Source organism: Saimiri boliviensis, chromosome 15 (genome assembly GCF_048565385.1).
Source record: "Saimiri boliviensis isolate mSaiBol1 chromosome 15, mSaiBol1.pri, whole genome shotgun sequence".
Taxonomy (NCBI): Eukaryota; Metazoa; Chordata; class Mammalia; order Primates; family Cebidae; genus Saimiri; species Saimiri boliviensis.
This window is the reverse complement of record NC_133463.1, coordinates 88,448,087-88,468,970: the sequence shown is the minus strand read 5'-3', so window position 1 is coordinate 88,468,970 and position 20,884 is coordinate 88,448,087. Positions and strand designations below refer to the sequence as shown.

General features: G+C 51.0%; 1 protein-coding gene across 3 annotated transcripts in view; it reads left to right on the top strand.

Annotated features, from left to right (window-relative positions):
* AGO2 (argonaute RISC catalytic component 2) overlaps window positions 1-20,884 on the top strand; it is a 113,714-nt gene that overhangs the window by 39,803 nt on the left and 53,027 nt on the right. For 2 of the 3 annotated variants that reach the window (XM_039464617.2, XM_010336011.2), the window contains exon 2: window positions 13,931-14,126. In XM_039464617.2, coding sequence (XP_039320551.1) covers window positions 13,931-14,126 — 196 coding nt within the window. The other variant, XM_074387212.1, reaches the window with a different exon arrangement.

The following is a 20,884-nucleotide window of genomic DNA, read 5'->3' as shown; positions in this document are numbered from 1 at the left end:
TTGGGGACTGCTTCCCGAGCCTGTGCCTCCTGCTGGATTTGAACACTGCCGGGCACTGTGAGTGCTGGCAAGATGAGGAGGCCCACTCCGTCCTCACGGGGCTCCCGGGTCTGAGGCGAAGGCTCGCACTTCCGCCTGTGAACTGCGGAGTGGGGGGTACGGTGGCCTCTGCTTGGCAGCCTGAGCAGCAGGGTGGGAGAGCTGGCTTTGGAGACAGTGGCCCTGTTGTCATGTGTCTGTCGTTGAGCAGAATGAGGAAAAGCAGAGGCAGGAAGAGGCATCGAGAGGCTGGTGGTGCAAGCCCATTGTTGCGATGGGTCTCACGAGGAGGGGCTGGGTTGGGGCCCCGAGATCTCCGGAGCAGAGCGGCTCTGCTGTGCAGGGGTGTTGTGCCAGTTAAGGTAATTCTGCCCCTTTGGGGCAGGTGTAGCTCCAGTTTTCAGAGGCGGAAGCAGGGCGGGGAAGGGTGGGCATAGGAAGCAGCAGGCCACTTTCCTTCAGTTTTACCAGGAGAAACTGTAGGAAAAACAGCGTTGCAGAGCAGGCGGAGAGCAGCTGGCACGGGCTTCTTTCTGCTGGGGCTCAGACAGGGCTCGGCACGCTGGGCCGTCGGCGAGTGGGACGAAGGGCTGCAGCTCCGGGTGCGTGGCTGCCGTGCACAGAGTGGACCGTGGGCTCAGACGCACAGGGAATTGGAGGCACTCCCAGAGGAGCTGGGTGTCAGGCCGGGCACGGTCGGAGAAGGGCTGGGCCTTCTCCTGGTAAAGCTGTAGCTAAGATGCCCGCAAGCAGGAGACATGCAGACTCTCTCTGGGTAGAGATGGCAGCAGCATCTGGTCTTCCTCGTCACGGAACCCAAACTTCTGGTTGCTGGTGGGTCCTGCCTTTGCCTAAGAGAATCTTGGTGGTGCAGCGGTTTCGAACACCTGACCTGAGCCCTGGAAGCCATCCTCCAGAACAGAACATGTCGTCTCAGCGTTCAGGCATCTTCCCACATGGGACATGGATGCTCGTGTGGGTGTCCGTTTGCCCACCCCAAGGCTGGCAGTGGCTGAGCTGCTGTGTGGCACCCCTGGTCCCTCTCGCTGTCCTGTGTCATCCCCTCCTTTCTCACCCTCCTGGGTTAGATCTTGTACAAGGCTCAGTGTTGGACCTGGCACCCAGAAAAGAGAGCCGTGTGCCTTACAGCCCTGCATGGGGCCCCACCAGGGTCAGGGCTGCCCACGGCCCAAGCATCCGCTGGCGCTGATGCTGGCATCTGCTGTGAGGCCCCTGGCAGGCAGGGCCATCTCTTTATTTTTTATTTTTTGTTCTCTACATACTCCTGGAAAAGCAGGGCCATCTCTTGGTCCTCCCAGGTGGCAGATGATGCAACACCCGGTGATGAGTGGCACGGGCATGTGTGTTTCAGCAGATGAGCAGGAGATGTTGATGGGTTTTGCTGCCTCGCTGATAAAAATAGGCATTTATTCTTTTCAAGACAGGCAGAAAGGCTAAGATGTGTTAGTAGCCCTGTGGGACAGAACTCAGATGGCAGTTTTTCGTTTTTTATGTCAATTTTTTTTCCCTTGATCCCTTTTCTCTTAAAATTAGGCCTCACGAGTGAATCCTGTAGATCAGGCTAAAGCTGACAGCAGTGAGCCTGAGATTTCTGAATGCTCATTTATTCTCATTCCATCGTTGAGATTCAGGCTTGAAGCCAGGAGGCCATCCCCCTGGAAAGGTCCCTGCTCAGTCAGGGAGGCCAGGGGTGGCCCAGCCCAGCCCCCGTCAGTGTCCGTGGCTGCAGTCAGAGAAAGCAATGTCAGCCAGACCTCAGCTGCAGCTGGGCGCGGGCACCGTGAGCCACCGCTGCCCACGCCGCCCTGTATTCGCGCTGTGCCGCGTTGGCTCTAGAGAGGCAGGGAGGCTCTGGGAATTGGAATCCCTGGCTGTGCTTGCTGGAAAGGGTGTATGTAAATGAGGCGGTTTTCCTGCCACCTCTGCAGATGATTCAGCCCAGCAAGTGTGAGGAGGGAGGGGACGTCCCTGCTGAAGCGGGCCAGGCCCTCCCCACACAGCGCAGGGGCGTGGTTATAAATGAACAAAACAACTCTTCTGCTGAGATTTTTTTTTTCCTTCTATACAATTCCAGTGTGAGTTCCCTTTAACCATGATGTAAAACCCACATTGTGGCTTTAGTTATTTCAAACAACAGGTTCTCCAGCAACGGTGCAGAACAGTGGATGCACTCTGGCAGCTGGGTGCCTTGTCTGCGTCCTGGCTGGCTGGCTGGCACTCTCGGGAAGTTCTCCAGGACAGGGCTGTCACACAGGGTGAGGTAGCAGTCAGGAAGACACAGTGGCCATGCGATGACATGGGCGCACCCTCGACACCGGCCATGTGGCTCTACCCTGCCACTTCACTGCCTACCTTCCAGCCTCCATGCAACCAGCATGCGCTGCTTCACCTGTAAACGCCACTGTGCCTCTGTGAGAGTACACCGGGAAAACTGGCTCACTGCATATCTTGAATTGGGTACTTTTTAAATCTCTCTGAGCATCTGTTAAGTGGCATAATGACTATCTGTGCTGAGATCTTAAGCTTCTATTTTCTTTCTTTCTTTATTTTTTTGAGACAGAGTTTGCTCTTGTTGTCCAGTGCATTGGCGTGATCTCAGCTCGCCGCAACCTTCACCTCCTAGATTCAAGCGATTCTCCTGCCTCAGCCTCCCAAGTAGCTGGGATTACAGGCGCGTACTACCACACCCGGCTAATTTTGTACTTTTAGTAGAGACAGGGTTTCTCTATGTTGATCAGGCTAGTCTCAGACTCCTGACCTCAGGTGGTCCACCTGCCTCGGCCTCCCAAAGTGCTGGGATTACAGGCGTGAGCCACCACACCTGGCCAACTTCTGTTTTCTTTAACTTAGGAATATGTCAGAGAAAAATAGAATGATGAATTCAACACTCATCCTTCTCCCAGAGTTTGTTTGTATTTTTAAAAACTAACTTTAGTTTTAAATAACAAATACATCTACCTAAAAAATGCAGAAGCATCGGCCAGGTACAGTCAAGCCCATAATCCTAACACTTTGGGAGGCTGAGGCAGGAGGATCATTTGAGCCCAAGAGTTTGAGACCAGCCTGGACAACACAGGAGGGCTCCATCTCTGTCACCTGGCATGGGGGCGCATGCCTGTAGTCCCAACTATTCAGGAGGCTGGGGCAGGAGGATCGCTTGAGCCCTGTGATGCACCACTGCACTTCTGCCTCGGCAACAGAGTGAGACTCTGTCTGGTTAAAAAATAATAATAAAATAAATAAAATATAAAATGAATAAACAGAAGCATAGAGAAGAGTAGAAATACTAACCGTAGCTTGACCACTCAGGAATAGCCACTATAAATATTTTGTTTTATAATTATCCTATAAGTTTTCCCTTTCATACCCCAAATGTGCACATGTGTATAATATAGGACAGATGGGATTGCATCAACCACGATTTCGAAGCTTTTTCCCACTTACCAACACATGGAGCTCTTCCTTGTAACTGATGGAGAGGCATCGTGTCACTGAACTCTCGCACAGTTCATTTAACCCGTTTTCCACCGATGGACCTTCCAGCCCTTCTCAGTCTTTGCTGTGCTTTCGTGTGTAGAAGCCTGAGTATTTCCTGAGGACCGATGCCTACCTGTTGAGTTACTGGATCAAAGGGCATGTAATTTTGGAAAGCTTCTGAAACAAACTTGAAATCCCCCTGTATGGATGGGATTGACCATTTTTTCTTATATGCACTATCCAGTCGTATCCCTCACCTGTTTTCTGTTGGAGTTTTTGACTTCATTAATTTATATAAACTGTATAATTTAGGTTATGCCTTTAGGTTTGTATATTTATGATGTCACACGAATTTCTAGTTTGCCATGCAATTTTATATATATAGTTTTCTTCCCCCCGAGACAGAGTCTTGCTGTGTCACCCAGGCTGGACAGATTGGAGTGCAGTAGCGTGATCTCAGATCACTGCAGCCTTGACCTCCCCAGGCTCAAGTGATCCTCCCATCTCAGCCTCCCACGTAGCTGGGACTGCAGACACATGCCACCATGACCGGCTAATTTTGTATTTTTTTTTTGTACAGGTGGGGTTTCGCCATGTTTCTCAGGCTAGTCTCGAACTCCTAGCCTCAAGTGATCCACCTGCCCCAGCCTCCCAAAGTGCTGGGATTACAGGTGTGAGACACCACATGCAGCTGAAAATCATCTTCTGCAACCTCTTTTTGGTTCTGAGAAAGAGCATTCCCACCCCAAAACTATAAAAGATCATTAAATTTTAAAATATTTCTTTGGGTGTTTTTGTTTCATTTAAAAATACTATGTATTTACAGTTTCTATTTGAAATTTATTTTGTAATAAGATGTGACAGGGAGCTCACCTTATTTTTTTCCTTCAAATATTTAGAAAATTGTTCCGAGTTCTCTCCCGTCCCCTTAGCTGGCATGCCCACTTCGGCCATCCTGAGCGCTGCCAGTGTGCCTGGTGTGTAGGGAGATGGTGATAATTTTCCTCCCTGTTCCCTTCCGAAGACGAGCACCCTGAGAGCCGTGGTAGGAGGTGCTCAGGCAGTGTAGGGTGAGCGGCGTCGTGCAGTGCGATAGAGCGTAGGAAACCCTTAGCATGGGCTTGGCTGGGGTAGACCTCACTGGTGACCAGGTGTTCCTGTGCTCACAGATGGAAATGAGGGAACCCGGTGAGGATGGATGGTCAGGCACTTACTTAGTTCCTCCAGCTCCTTTGATTTGACTTAAGCATAGGTGTTACAGAAAGGGATCAAGGCTGCCCGGCCTGGTGGCAAGGCTCGCTTGCTCTGGTAGCCGTGACTGCTGTGTGTGAGTCCCAGCTCTGTCTGTCAGTTAACTTGCAGACACCTGGAACCACATGTGTAGGATGGGATCCTGCCTGCCTGGTCCATGGTAAGGAGTGAGGAGGTGATTTGCGTGAAGGTGTCTGTACTGTACCTGCTGCAGTGGTGATGGCCATTGCTTCTTCAGTTATGGCAACTTAAAATGTGAATACACATGTTAAGAAGGGAAGCAAACAGAGAAACGTACCAGGTGTCTAGCATGAGTTACTGTAAAAGAGCACAGAGGTTTGTTATTTATTTTTTAAGTTTCCTAGCTGCTTAGCACAGATGAGGGGCAACAGGGTGGCAGATCAGTGTATGTTGGCCAGGCGTGGTGGCTCACACCTGTAATCCTAGCACTTTGGGAGGCTGGGTGGGCGGATCACTTGAGGTCAGGAGTTCGAGACCAGCCTGACCAGCCTGGCCAAACTCTGTCTCTACTAAAATTACAAAAATGTAGCTGGGTATGGTGATACACACCTATAATCCCAGCTACTTGGGAGTCTGAGGCAGGAGAATCACTTGAACCCAGGAGGTGGAGGTTGCAGTGAGCCGAGATCACACCACTGTACTCTAGCCTGTGAGATAGAGCAAGACTCTGTGTTCAAAAACAAGAAAGTTTATGTCTATTTTTATTGATACGTAATAGATGTATATATTTTCAGGGAACATATATATGATAGGTAGGTCAGATTCTTGTATGTTTTGGGTGAAAAGAGGATTCAGGTTTTTTTTTTTTTTTTTTTTTTTTTTTGAGACGGAGTTTCGCTCTTGTTACCCAGGCTGGAGTGCAATGGTGCGATCTCGGCTCACCACAACCTCCGCCTCCTGGGTTCAGGCAGTTCTCCTGCCTCAGCCTCCTGAGTAGCTGGGATTACAGGCACGCGCCACCATGCCCAGCTAATTTTTTTGTATTTTTAGTAGAGACGGGGTTTCACCATGTTGACCAGGATGGTCTCGATCTCTTGACCTCGTGATCCACCCGCCTCAGCCTCCCAAAGTGCTGGGATTACAGGCTTGAGCCACCGCGCCCGGCTGAGGATTCAGTTTGGAGAACAAGGTTCTTTCTGAAGTATAAGAGATGTCACATGGACCCTTGTCCTTGTCAGGGCAGTGGCTGATTTGATGGCTGATGTGGGCGGAAGTGTAAGCTGGAAATTGCAGTCCTAGCCCTGTGGTCTGCTACCCAGGTGCCCTGGCTGTCACTTCACCCCATGGAGCTCCTGGCTCCTCATCTGAGCAATGAAGACAAGTCAGAGTGGGAATGAGAAGAGACATAAATATGCTGGAAGTCTCACGCTGGAATCATGTCGATGCCTGATAAACGCTGGCTTCCTTAGTTGAAACAGGCCGGGTGCCATGGCTCAAGCCTGGAATCTAGCACTTTGGGAGGCCAAGGTGGGAGGATCACTTGAGGCCAGGAGTTGGAGACCAGCCTGGGTGACATACAAGACCCCTGTCTCTACTGAAAAGGATAAAATATAAAATAAATAGTAAAGACTATTTGTAAAAGTAGAGTAATCGTCTTCCTATGGATGCCTCATGATTTTGTCCTAAAAACACTTGGCATTGAGTCCTAAACCCAGATGGCATTTTTACTAAGAGTCAGTGTAACAGCAAGATACTCTTTTATTCATCTGTGTATTCATTCAGTGAACAGTTGCACAAAAACAGACACAGTCCTTGCTATATTGCGATGCCTACTTTCTAGCGGGAGAGGCAGATACAGAGTCAGAATCACAAAAAAAAAAAATCCAGAGTTGAAACCAGAAAAGGCTGCAGAGAAGAGTCAGAGAAATATACATGTAAGGCATTCTTCACATCCGCACTGAGCGTGTCAGGCTTCCAGCAGTGCTTCGCCAGCGTGCAGGGGGTCTGTCCTGGTGAGGCCAGTGGTGGGGATGCTGTGGTCTCTCATCAGCTGCCTCGGTTGAGGAACGTTTCTGTAGGAGGTAACTTACGTTTTACCAGTATTCCTTTAATTCCTGCTTGTATTTATTATAGTATTTCTTTTATCTTTTTCCTTTTTTTTGAGATGGAGTTTCGCTCTTGTTGCCCAGGCAGGAGCACAGTGGCGCGATCTCAGCTCGCTGCAGTCTCCGCCTAGTGATTCTCGTGCCTCAGCCTCTCAAGTAGCTGTGACTACAGGCTTGTGCCACCACCATACCCGGCTAATTTTTGTATTTTAGTAGAGACTGGGTTTCACCATGTTGGTCAGGCTGGTCATGAACTCCTGACTTCAGGTGATCTATCCGCCTTGGCCTCCCAAAGTGCGGGGATTACAGGCATGAGCCACCGCGCCCAGCCTTATTACAGTATTTCTAATACCGTTGAATAAAGACAGATGGTGGATCAAAGGGGATGTTTTTGACTTGTAAGGAAAAATTTATTCAAAATTTATGGGGGAAGGTGTGCTTCGTAAAGGTCACAGGGGAGGCTTTGAGGACCATTTCTCAAAGAGATAATGGTGGTTGCAGTTTCAGGTTGAGCCACAAGCATTTATTTAAAAAAAAACCCTGTGGAGGAAATTCCGTGTTGGTTGTGAGTCATCGGCAGTTTAGTCGGATGTTTGTTTTGTAATCAGTCCTAGACTGTACGGGTTCATCATCTTCTTCCTGTGCACGCTGTATTGCTCACTAAAATAAGGTTAAAATGTTTTCAGGCTATTACTCATTAAACCAGAAGAAGGGAGTGAGTGGTTTAGGGGTGACTGTCAGTCTGATCTGGGGACGTGGGCCGCCTGTGTTGGCCTCAGCGACGGCGCGCCAGTCTCTCCTGGGGGGGATTCTCCCTGCTGTCCTCACCCAGCACCTCCACAGCCCCTGCCTTTGGGGTGACTGCTCCTGCTCACGTTGCCTCCCATGGCCCCTTCTTCTGGTGTTGCCAAGAACCGGGCTGAGACAGGTTGGAAATGCTCCAAGACTTTCTACTCAGGGAGAACAGAAAGGAAAGCCTTCCAGGAACCTCGCCCCCAGAACACAGAAGTGTTCAACACAAGTGCAAATGTGTCACCGAGGACGGCCTGGCTGCCCCCACCCAAAGCTGCCGCCACCGCCACCGCCACACCGGAGACTACACCCACCCGGGGCTGCTCCCACCCTGGGTCCCCACCCAAGACTGCCTCCACCTGAGGCTGCTCCCCCCCCCACCCAGGGCTGCCCCCACCTGAGGCTGCTCCCACCCGGGGCTGCTCTCACCCAAGGTTGCTCCCACCCAAGGCTGCCCCCACTGGAGACTGTTCCCACCCAGGGCTGTCCCCACCTGGGACTGCCCCCACCCGAGACTGCTCCCACCTGGGGCTGCCACCACCTGAGACTGTACCCAACCGGGGCTGCTCCCACCCGGGGCTGCCCCCCATCAAGACTGCTCCCACCCGAGACTGCCACCATCTGGGGCTGCGCCCACCCGGGACTGCTACCACTCAAGACTGCCACCAACTGGGGCTGCCCCCACCTGGGACTGCCCCCACCCGAGGCTGCCCCCACCCGGGGCTGCACCCACCCAGGGCTGCACCCAGAATTTCCTTCCCTCCTTCATTCCCACCCACCCTTCCCACGGGCCCGAGTGGAGGCAAAACCTCCTTCTCAGGGAGCGGATGCAAGCAGAGAGCAGCAGTGGATGGCTACACCCTGTGTCCCTATGCCCACAGGAGGAGGGGCAGGGGCCGTTTCCTCAGCTGGGACCCATGAGGTCCTAGGGCTGTGGCAGGGTCCGTCCCTGGGGCGAAATGGTCCCAGGACTCCTGTCGATGGTCAGCGTTCCCCGGGACATATTCTCTGAGCCTGGTGCACCAGCTGCCCACTTCCACATTGAGATCCCTGGATGGCATCAACTGGCTCCTGGGCCGATGCCCCTGGTTCTGAGGAGCACTGATGCAGCAGCTCCTGCTCAGGGCTGGAGAGTGCACTCTTTTCTCCCGCTGCAGAGCTCTGGCTGGCGGCAGAAGCAGCCTCCCCTGAGGAGGGGGGTGACCAGCCGCCAGCTGGGTGGGCTCTGTTGACTCCCTTCCACATGGGACATGTCTGTGCCTCCGCTTCTTCAGCATTTGTGTTCAGGCGGGTTCTGGGGTTAGGGACCCAGGACCCCTGTCTGTGCCTCCGTTTCCTCTGTGTCTGTGTTTGGGCGGGTTCTGTGCCAGGGACCTGGGACCCCCAAAGCACAAGAACTCCATTCTCCCCTGTCCATCTGGTCACATTTGACTTTCGGTGTGTCCTCACAGACCTGGGGGGGCTCCAGCACCCCCGTTGAGGTCAGTTTGCCCCAGTTTGTGAGTCAGATTGGGGGTGGTGGACCCAGTGGCAGCTGTCCCTGCGCAGCCATGGTGCCTGGGCCGGACACATCTCTGAACGCCGGCTGGGTGAGGCTTTGGCTCTGGCTCACCGTGGGCTTGGTGGCCCTGGCCTGGCGCGGTAGACAGCGTACAGTTGTCTGCACTCCGGATGACAGGAGCAGATGTTCCGTCTGCATTCTCAGTACACATTTGAGACTGCCTCCATCCATTTTACCAAAAACACTGCCGTGACTGTGTTTAGTGTCAACTTGGGTGGCCACAAGGGAGGCTTGCCTGTGTAGACGGCAGGTGAGTTGTCACCCACATGTCCTGATTTTAGCAGGAGATTATAGCTTGGTAGCATCTCGTCTCCAGGCTGTGCTCACTGGGCTGTCACCTGTCCTGTTCCATGGCTCGTGCTAATCGCACAGATCTCAGTGGCTGCTCTGCCACTGCCTGGCCAGGGCACCCCTGTTCTGGCATGACAAAGACCAGGTCTGCACCCGGCTTGGCGCAGGATGTGGCACAGAAGTGCTTAGCAGCCCTCAGCTATCTTTCTCGTGTTCTTTAGCCTGCACTCTGGCTGATGCCCAGTGTCATGAATGCAGACTTCTAGGAGGACCGTGGAGAAGCATGGCTTCAGAAACAGCTTTGTGTGGCATTTGGGTGACAGATCTTTAACCGTTTGCATCCTGAGACATGGGTGCTGAGCCCTGGGCCGGTTCCTAGGAGACAGCCATGGGCCCCTGTGCCAGCCTCACAGCGAGGCTGCCACCCAAGCTTAGGCCACAGCTGTGCAGCCTGTGGATGCCAGCCTGGGCCTGTGGTTCACTCACCGGTAGTCAGATCGGCTTCATGGAAGAGCTGGGCCATTCATTTATTTAATGACTCTGAATTAATGCTGCTGCTCTCCCCACTCCAGGGTACATGTCCGCGGGGGATCCTGGCAGGCCCTCACTTTCCTCTTCATGCAGCAACTTTCACTTTCCTCTTCATGCACCAACTTTCCCCAGTCCCTGTCCCTTACTTAGATGGCCCTTGGGGCAGGTGGCAGGAGTCTGCCCCAAATCCCTCCCTGGAAAGTATAGGAGGAGCCAACTCCGAAAGGGGTTTCTTTGGGGGGGCCACCTGCTGGCTTGCTGCCCGCCTCTGCTGACGTCCGCTGTGCATACTGAAACTCTGTGTTCCCCGTGACCCAGTTGCTCACACAGGAAGCTGATTACTCATTCACTGTGTTTCGCTTTCGCTGTGTGAGATGCGGCTCTAAAACTGGAATCTTAAATAAACATGCTGAGTGATCTCGATTCAGCAAACACAGCACGGCTGTGTATGTGACGCTACGCTGGTATCCAGGTCCTGCCCTCAGAACTCACTTTCCAAGGAATGGGTATGGCCTTAAGTGCAGCGGGCCTGCCAGCCCTGGGTCCTGGGGAGCCATTGCCCCTCCTAGCAGCAGCTGAGGTCCCTTCCAACCACAGGCACACCTTACTTTATTGCCCTGCACAGATAATATGTCCGTCAGTCTGTCCGTCCGTCTGTCCGTCTGTCCGTCCTTCCTTCCTTTCTTCCTTTCTTCCTTCTGTCCCTCCCTCTCTCCCTCTTTCCCTCTCAGCCCCTCTGCCCCCTGCCCCCCTCCATCCTTCTCTGCCTCCCTCTGTTCCATTATTTACACACAATCCTCTTACACACTTGCTAGACTGCAGTATAGTACAAACAGAACTTTTATATGCACTGGGACACTTAAGCGTGGCGAGATCTGTTTTATCGTGTTGAAATTGAGCCTGCAGTGTGGCTGAGGTGCACGGTGCTAGGATCCTGGGATTCCTGAATGAAAGAGGATTTGCCTTTCTGTTCCCAAGGACTTCAACTTTCAGTGCAGAGACAAGACTAACACTTACGGAAACAACTGGAAACCCATTTAAAATAAAACTGGTTAGCTGCTGGGTGGGACATGTGGCAGGGCATGTCTCAGGAGGAGGTGCCCATGGGGTGTCTGGGGAGAGCGTCCACGGAGAGGTGATGGCTCCTTGGAGCATTCTTGGAGGCTGGAGGAGACAGAGGAGGGTGCTGCCAGCGGGTCTGGTGGTCGTGGGGAGGTGAGTTTGGGTCTTGGATGCAGAGCAGGGATTTGGGACTCAGCTGTTGGACTGGACAGGCAGCGGGAACCAGGACCCCTTCTGTGAATGCCAGTGCGGTGGCATGTTCTCAGTGAAGGCATCCTGGATACCTCCTCCTTGCAGGCTTCCATTTCTTCAACAGAGAGCACTTGGAGAATGTGTCACAAGGTGGTATTAGAATTCCCTTTAGAACCATCCGTGTCAAATGGGATGAGTGTCTGTGTGTCCCATCCATGTCTTGTGGCCACTTGTACATTTGGTCCCCATCTTAGTGCATGATTCACCTGCCGGGGCCAGGGCTCACACCCGGGGGCAGGGTGGGGGCAGCCAGTGCCCTTCTCGTCATCTGTCATCTCCTCCTTCCTTGTGCACGTCCGCACTCTTCTGCTCCGTCACCCCCCTCGTGCACGGCGGCCGCGTCCGCACACTTCTGCTCCGTCTCCTCCCACACGTTCAGCTTTGATCCTCCAGCTTGTATCTGCAGCTTACGTGTGGGACTCCCTGTGTACGATCAGAGTAGATTTCAGGCACCCCGAGGGCTCCAGTCTGCAGAGGTGTCCTCGGCAGGGGAGGTGTCTTCCCGAAGGTTCGGGAAGATGGGCCCTCCCGGCCCCTCGGCCTGGAAAACTTTTACATCTTTAACTTGTCCTATTCCATATGCCTTCACGTGAAGTATCTGTATTTTCATAATTAAGAGCTAGAAGCAAGAAAGAACTCTCTTAGGAAATTGCAGATTTTATGAATTACCCCTGCATTTTCTCATTGCTTTTATTCACAGCAGTTAGTAACGGTGGCTGCATGCAGGTTTCCCGTCTCCCATGGCAGGTGTTGCGGGGTGGCGGGGAGGGGAGGGTCTCCTTAGGAGAGAGAGGGTCAGCCTGAGCCCTGGGCCTGGGCGGCATCTGTGCTGGGACTGTGCTTGGGGCCTGGGTGGAGGAGCCTGGTTTGGAGCTGGCCTCGAAGCTCTGCTTCACCTGTGAGTTACTTGTGTTCCAGCCCCACACCTCGCAGCCAGCAGCATGCCCCTTTGTGATGTGGTTGTGAGGCTCGGTTAAGTAATTGCATGAGCATCTTGTAAGCTGGGAGTCACCAAAGGACAGTGACTCTCCTCCCTGAGGGGAACACGCCCTACCTTGGAATCGAGATTGGCCATGGGGTCGGATTCCTGGCTCTGTCCTGGAATTTTCTGGGAGCCGTCTCACTGGGTGGGTGGAGCCACCTGAGAACAGGGCCACGTGTTGGTGAGCACTTTGTTCTGCTCCAGTGTTGGTGTACGGCGAGGCTCAGTCGGCCCTCAAGGGAGTGGCCGGCTCCGCTGACCTACCTGGACTGCGATGTCCACTCCTGGTCACCCTCAGGGTCCGTGCTGGGAAGGATCTCAGTGAGCTGCTGAGCTTATGAAAAGCCATCAGACGCCATCCTGTGGATGACTGACAAGCGGAAACCGTCTGCATGCCATGGGAACTGCTTAAGGACTTGCTTTTTTTTTTTTTTTTGAGATGGAGTCTCTTGCTGTCACCCAGGCTAGAGTGCAGTGGCATGATCTCGGCTCACTGCAACCTCTGCCTCCCAGGTTCAAGTGATTCTCCTGCCTCAGCCTCCTGAGTAGATGAGACTACAGGTGCACGCCACCACGCCTGGCTAATTTTTGTATTTTTGGTAGAGATGGGGTTTCACTATGTTGGCCAGGCTGGTTTCGAAGTCCTGACCTCAGGTGATCTACCTGCCTTGGCCTCCCAAAGTGCCGGGATTACAGGTGTGAGCCTGGCCCGACTGGGTTCATTTTTGTAGCCTTGGCCCAGGGCATGGTGCCCAGCGCACTGGGGCATGTGCTGTTTGCCATTGACAGAATGGACTGTTGTGGAAGCCCACAGATGTGTCATCCATGAAGTCAGGACAGCTTGGTGGAAGACCAAGCTGCCGTGATCATTCCAAATGGTGTAACTCAGCGAGCTTAATAACCTTTAAAGCATGTTAGTTTTCTCATAGGAAACAAAATAAAAAAACAAGTAATTCAAGGAGTCTCTGGGTGTTTCTAGGTCCGAAATACAGTAAGAACAGCTCCTATTATTTGTAGTAGAGTACTTTATCTTTCTGGTGAATGTCAGCAGGGATTGAAGTATAGGGGATTTGTTTTAAATGGAGAAGGGTTTTTTGTTTGGTTTTGTTTTTGTTTTGTTTTAGCAGACAGTTGAATGAAAATTGGAAGTATTCTATTATTGGAAAATACTTATTTTTCTAAACGTACATTTTGAACTTTACTAACATGGAGCCACTGAGAACTTGAGTTGGGATGCATTTTCTACTGCATATGTAAAATGAAAAGCATTTCCTGAGTAAATGAATAAACAGCAACGAGGCAGGGGCACCACCTTGACACTTCCGGGCTCTGCCTTGTCTCCCTTGCTGCTAATTCAGGCTCTGTGGTCTGTCCAGTGTCTGACAGGAAGAAAGAACAGAGATGGATGTAGCAAGGTTTGAGTTGTTACGATACATTTTCAGTCAGTTATTGGCTTAAGGTTGAGACGCTGCCTCTGTGGAATGCCATATTGGCCTGGACATGAATGGAAACAGCAGAGGGGGCGTGTGGTGGCTGGGGCCGAGGGGCGGGAGGGCCTCGGAGCAACCGTGCTCCCCGTAACGGCTGTTCTCTCTGCCATTGCAGCGCTTGTGCCTCCCGCGCCGCCGCCACCCCCCATCCAAGGATATGCCTTCAAGCCTCCACCGAGACCCGACTTTGGGACCTCCGGGAGAACAATCAAATTACAGGCCAATTTCTTCGAAATGGACATCCCCAAAATTGACATCTATCATTATGAATTGGATATCAAGCCAGAGAAGTGCCCGAGGAGAGTTAACAGGTATCACATTTCATCCTTCGGTGACCTGCGTTACGTGGTCTGCGAGGACAGACACAGCGTGTAAACTGATCACTCTTAAATTCTCAGTGAGCTCCATCTGAATTTTTTCCAGAATGTTGCAGCTGTATTTGGTTTTCCCAAAAACAGGTTATCGGAGTCAAACCTACGTACTGCAAACACAACAGAAAAAGAGAAAAGGTTTTTGTATTGAGATGCAATTTCGGGATAGTGAAATACGTCATGAATGTACGACTCAAAGAATTGTGACAAATGTGTATACTGGTCACCCTAGAAAGTTGCCTCGCTGCCCTCTTCTAGTCGTCCCCAGACCCTAAAGTCACCGCGTTCTCGTGTGTGTCACAGATGAGTTTCTGGGTCCATATAGTGACACGGCCTGAATCCAGACTGCTTCTACTCAGCAGAATTCGCGACACCCACCTGCGCCATTGTGTGTATTCGCAGCTTATCGTTAGTGCCGACTTCACAGTCTGTTTTTCATCTTCCTGTAAACACATGGGCAATCCAGGCTGTGGCCGTTATGAACAAGGCTGCTGTGGACCATTCTTGTTGAAGTTCTTTTTGTGAAGGTGTTTTCATCTCTCTTAGGTAACTACCTGGGAGTAGAATTGCTGGGTCGAAGGGCAGGTGTACGTTTAGCTGCATGTGAACCCGCTATGTAAATGCTGTTCCCATGTGCCCAGCCCGTTTTCCTCCCGTCAGCTCTGCTGGGTATTCCCGAGGCTGCCCACCCCCACCAGCGCTCGGTGTGGTCAGGCGTTTTTATTTTTGTGTTTTGGCGTGTGGGCAGTGGCTTCTCATCGTGGTTTTAATTTTCATTTCTCTGGTTACTGATGAGCTGAGCATCTTTTCACGTGTATATATGCTACTTTCATCGGTTAAGCTATATATTATTTCTAGCAAAGTGTTGAAGTCTTTTGCCTGTTTTACTGAGTTTCTTGTCTTGCTATTGATTTGTGAGAGTTTTTATTATATTCTAGATGCAAGTTGCATTTGTCAGGGTCCTCCAGCGTGACAGAACCAATAGGATAGAGGGACGGTCTTGTACCATGTGACAACATTTGACCAGTGACAGAACACACACACCGCAGTGGTCCCAAAAGATGATAAGGGAGCTGGAAAATTCCCGTCACCAGTGCCGTCATAGCCGACATAGATGTTGTAGAGCAATGCATTACCCTTTCTTAGTTTAGATTTTTTTATTTTTTATTTTGAAATGCAGTCTTGCTCTGTCACCCAGGCTGGAGTGCGGTGGCATGATCTTGGCTCACTGCAGCCTCTGCCTCCTGGATTCAAGCAATTCTTCTGCCCCAGCCTCCTAAGTAGCTGGGATTACAAGCATCTGCCACCATACCTGGCTAATTTTTTGTATTTTTAGTAGAGACAGGATTTTACCATATTGGTCAGGCTAGTCTCGAACTCCTGACCTCAAGTGGTCTGCCTGCCTCAGACTCTCAAAGTGCTGGGATTCCAGGCGTGAGTCACGGGACCCGGCCTAGGGGTATTTAGATGCACACATGCTTACTGTGATGTTACAGTTGTCTGCGGTGTTCAACAGTTACATGCTGTACACGTTTGCGGCCTAGGTGTGCAGTAGATTATACCTCCTACGTGTATATAAATATGGTCTATGACGTTCACATTGCAATGAAGTCACCTAAGTGAATTTCTCAGGCCATATCCCCAGCGTTAAGCCACGCATGACTGTACGTGTATCTGTAGATATGAGAGTGGATTTATTAGGGGAATTGGCTCTTTTTATTATAGAGGCCAAGATGTCCTACAGCAGGCCATCCACAGGCTGGAGACCCTGGAGTGTCAGTAGTTGGGCTCAGGCCAAGTCTGAAAGCCTTATAACCAGGGAAGCCAAAGACCCATAACCCACGAGGCTGCTGTTAACTCCTGGATCCCAAAGGCCAGGGGGCCTGGAGTTCTGATGTCCAAGGCAGGAGGAAGACAATGTCCCAGCCCCAGCAGGGAGAGAGGAAATCACTCTTTCTCTCCTTTTTTTTTTTTTTTTTTTCCTGTCTGGACCCCCAGCTGTTTAGAAGGCACTGCTCACATTGGGGGCAGATCCCTACCTGGTCCCTGACTGACATGCAGTCCCTGCTGGAAGCAGCCACACAGACACACCCAGGAGTCCCACATTACCAGTTCTCTGGATTTATGCTTTAATCCAGACATGTTGGCACCTAAAAACCACCATCATGTAAGATTATACTGGGAATATTTTCTTCTAGTCCAAAGTTTGTCATCTCACCTTCCTAATGGTGTCTTTCTTTTAATGAGCAGAACTTTTTAGTTTTGTTGGAGTCCAATTTATAGATTTTTTAAAATAGCTGTTACATAGTGTATTCTCTCTAGGAAATTTTTGCCTACCTAGGGATGATAAAGATATTCTCCTGTTTATATTTTAGAATTAGAGTTCTCACTTGCATATTTAGTCTGTGATCCGTCTTGAATTAATTTTTATGTATGGTGTGAGGTACGGGTCTGTTAAATACTTTTCTTTCCCCTCCTGATTTACTTTTTGACCTTTGGGAAAGAATCATTTGATTGTATGGGTTGAATATCCCTTATTCAAAATGATTAGGACTAGAAGTGTTTTGAGTTTGCATATATTCATTTATTTGGATTTTGGAACATTTCCATTATGCATATCAGTTGAGCATTGCAGATCTGAAAACCTGACACTCAAAATGTTCCAATGAGCATTTCCTTTGAGCATCGTGTTGGTGCTCCTAAAGTTTCACATTTTGGAGCATTTTGGATTTGGGGTTTTTTTGATTGGGGTACTCAGCCTGTATATGTGTGTGGATCTATTTCTGGAATCTCTTCTGTGTTGCCTTTAGGCCAGGAACTCTTGGTCATTTTCACTATAGTTAAGGGGTAAGGCTTGAAATCTGATTAAATAATTCCTCCAAACTTGTTTTTCTTCACAATTGTTGTAGCTATTCTGGATCTATTGCGTTTCCAAGTACATAAAATGATAAATATAAACAACTCATCAATTTCTGCTAGAAAGTCCCTTCAAATTTTTTATTGTGGTTGCTCTGAATCTAAAGTATGTTATGTTCTTTGATGCCATTATAAATGGTTGTGTAAAATTTTCTTTCCCTGGAATGGTGGGAAGTGACTGCCGTTGAGTGTGGTGTTGCTTTCTGGGGTGGTGAAAGTGTTCTAAGCCGTGGTGATGGTTGCAAAACTCCAAATATGCTAAGAGACAGAATGTCTGGGGACTTAGTTCTCATATCTGTAAAACTAAGCAGTTGAATTCACTCAATGTGTCCAGAACATGTTGAGAGTTACATGAGCTTCTCTAAATACGCACTTACTAAAACATGTTTCTGAACAAAAGCTATGTGCACCACTGGGTTAAGCAGCTTTCTTTGCTAAAGGTCCTCCTAGATCTTTTAGTGCGTGTCATGCTGTGTGGTTCTCCATCTGTGGGGCTGCTGCTTGGTTTTTGCATTTCTCTGGAATAGAACCTTATGTGAATCTGTGGTTTAGGGAGTACCTAGAACCAGAAGGAGGGCATGAAGCAGCATACACATTTCTTTTCTTCTGTCTCTCTCTCTCTCTCTCTCTCGTTCTTTTTTTTGGAGACAGAGTCTCACTGTGTTGCCCAAGCTGAAGTGCAGTGGCATGATCTGGGCTCACTGCAACTTTCACCTCCTGGGTTCAAGCGATTCTCGTGCCTCAGACAGCTGTCTGGCGTAGCTGGGATTGCAGGCATGTGCCACCACACCTGGCTAATTTTGTAGTTTTAGTAGAGACTGGGTTTCACCATGTTGCTCAGGCTGGTCTCAAACTCCTGGCCTCACGTGATCTGTCTGCCTTGGCCTCCCAAAGTGCTGGAACTATAGGGATGAGCCACTGTACCCAGCTAATTTTTGTATTTTTAGTAGAGACGGGGTTTTACCATGTTGCCCAGGCTGGTCTCAAACCCCTGGCCTCAAGTGATCTGTCCATCTTGGCCTCCCAAAGTGCTGCGATTGCAGGTATGAGCCACCGTGCCCAGCCCACATTTTCCGGACTGTTGACTAGTATGGTGGCAGGTGGGCCCGTGGGCCATCGACCACAGTACACAAGCAGCTTTCCTTTATGAAAGTAGGCGTGACCAAGCTTTGTCATCTGGCACCAGAAAGAGGCTGAGGGTGATGAGAACGTGGTATCTTTCCAGGACTGTGCTGCTACACTCCTGCCCGGTGTCACCTGACAGGGTTGGGTCATGCAGCTGGTCGGCAGCAGATGCGGGCAGGGGCCGCGTGCTCAGGGCCAAGGCCAACCTGCCAGGCTGGGAGCCAGCTGGAGGGTTGCTGCCTAAACAGGAATCTTTAGGCCCCATCTCAAAATGACAGTCCATCAGCACAGCATAAAAAAATGTCAGAAGTAAAATGTTTGTGCTTGCAAGACCTGTGTGGGAGTCCCTGGCCTGCCTCCTCCCTCCTGCCATGACCCACGTTCCTGAGACCCCTGCCCAGGCATCAGTTCAGTGCCCTGGGGGTGCATGGGTGGCTGAGGCAGACACAGCTCCTGTCCCCAGTGGGGAGGTTGACAGTGCTCATGGTCAGCACCGCTCCGAGTGGACAGGGAGATGGAGGTAGGACCCTGAGTCCAGCGTAAGTCGGGTCCAGGGAGGAACTCCAAGCTGCCGCTCATTTCTCTTACCTGTGTCTCTTACCACACTGCAGTCTCTGTGAGAGCAAGGATGGTGTCTGAGTCGTTGTCCAAAACCTGGTCCAATGCCCTGGGTAGATGTTTAATGAGTCCAACACGGAGGCTTTGTCCAAGGCCATGAGAAAAATGCCCATGCCTCTCAGTCACCTCCGTGCGGTTCTGACAGCTTCATGGGGAAGCAGCTCCAGTGTCCTCAGGCTCTGCAGTACAGTCGGGCCCTTTCCTGCGGCTGCCAGGGTGGGGTTCCTGCAAGCAAGGGCCCTCCTCAGGAGCCCTCCCGTACAGCTGTGGGCACCGAGCTGGCTGCACGACACAGTCAGTCTTGAGCCAGCCCCCAAAGCATGGGAGCAAGCCCGCACCACCTAAGCCTTGCAGAGGTCATGCAGACGCTGCCTCCATGCTCTGTGCTGAGAAGCATGCGTGGGCTTCAAGGAGGAGGTGGGCTCCTCTCCCTTCCCTGCCCCTGTTCCTCCTTGTTCGTCTTGAGCTCTGTCAAGTGGCCCCAGAAGAACCTGCAGATGCGATTGCCCTATGCCTGTGGAGTGGGGGCGAGGCAGCATGGCTGTGTCTCACTCGGCCTCCCACCTGGAGCTCTGTGACTCTGGGCACGAGCCATCCACAGGAGGGCAGGTGATCCAGCCTCTTTGAAAGGCAGCCTGGTGTGTGTATTAAAGCAGAAACATCATCTGCCCTCCGACCCACCACTTCTTCTTCTCAGTCTTTATAACTCAAGGAGATGGATAGGATGACTACTCTGAAATTGAAAAAACCCAACAACAAAAGACACCATCTAAAGATCAGCAGGAAGTGGCGGGTTAGAGGAGCGGAGCTCCCAGGCTGACCTCTAAGCCCCGAGCGTGTTAAGGCGGTAAGCGCTGAGGTGCAGGAGGACTGTCTGTACTTCTCCACTTGGTGGCTACATTATATACAGTTAAGGGAAGATCTCAGAGACACAGCAAACCTTGCAAGTGTGGGTTTGATGCCATGTGTATAAAAAATAATAAAACAGTGTATTTGCAGATACCTGTGTGTTTGTGTCTACGTGACCGTAGGCTTGAAAAGGATAAAGTTATTTCTTAGAAGGGGATTCAGATGAGTGGGTAGTGTAAACAGACTTTTAGGTTTTTTTTTTTTTTTTTAATTTTTGAAACAAGGTCTCGCTCTGTTTCTCAGGCTGGCGCAGTCATGGCTCACTGCAGCCTTGACCTCCCGGGCTCAAGCTATCCTCCCACCTCAGTCTCCCAAGTAGCGGGACCACAGGCACGTACCACCACACTCCACTAATTTTTAAATATTTTGTAGAGATGGGGTCTGTCTGTGTTACCCAGTCTGGGACTTCTAGCTTTATCAGTTTGTGAAACTTAACAATGAGAACATATTAAGGCAAAAGCTGTGTGATGAGAAGTTAATGAAAGAGGGAAGCTCTCAGAATCATGTCCAAAGGGCAGACAAGTGAACGGGCATGCCCTTGCTTCTCTGCCTCAGCAAGTGTGCTCCAGCTTCTGCAAGGTGGCCCTGGCCCTGTGTAGGGTGCTGCTTGGCACTGCCCCTGCCCTGGGTGGTGACCGGGGAGGGAGCTGGCCCCGCTCAGGTACTTGGCAGAGCGAGTGCTAACAACTTGACCGCTGGCAGACGGGAGGTGTGCAGATGGGCTTCTGGCTCTACCTTTTTGGGAGGTCAGTGGCCAACCTGAGACCTGGGTGGCCAGCAGAGCTGGCTGTCTGCAAGCAGGCTTACTCGCTTGCTTTCCAGTGCCCGCACTGGATCGAAACCAAGAGCCAGACTCAGGGACTCTGGGAGCAGCATCCAGGGTGGCTCCTGGGGCTGGCCGGGGAGTTAATGCCTCACGGGTACAGTTTCATTTCAGGGAAATGAAAAATGTTTGTGAACAGAGGGTGGTGATTGTCGCATGACAGCATGGACATGCTTAATGCCACTGAACCGAACGCTTTGTTGAAATGGTCAATCTATGTTATCTGTATTTTATCACAGTTTTACAAAGAAAGAAAATTCACTAGCAAGTACATGGGAGTCATCTGTGTTTGTGGAGGGAAGGGCCC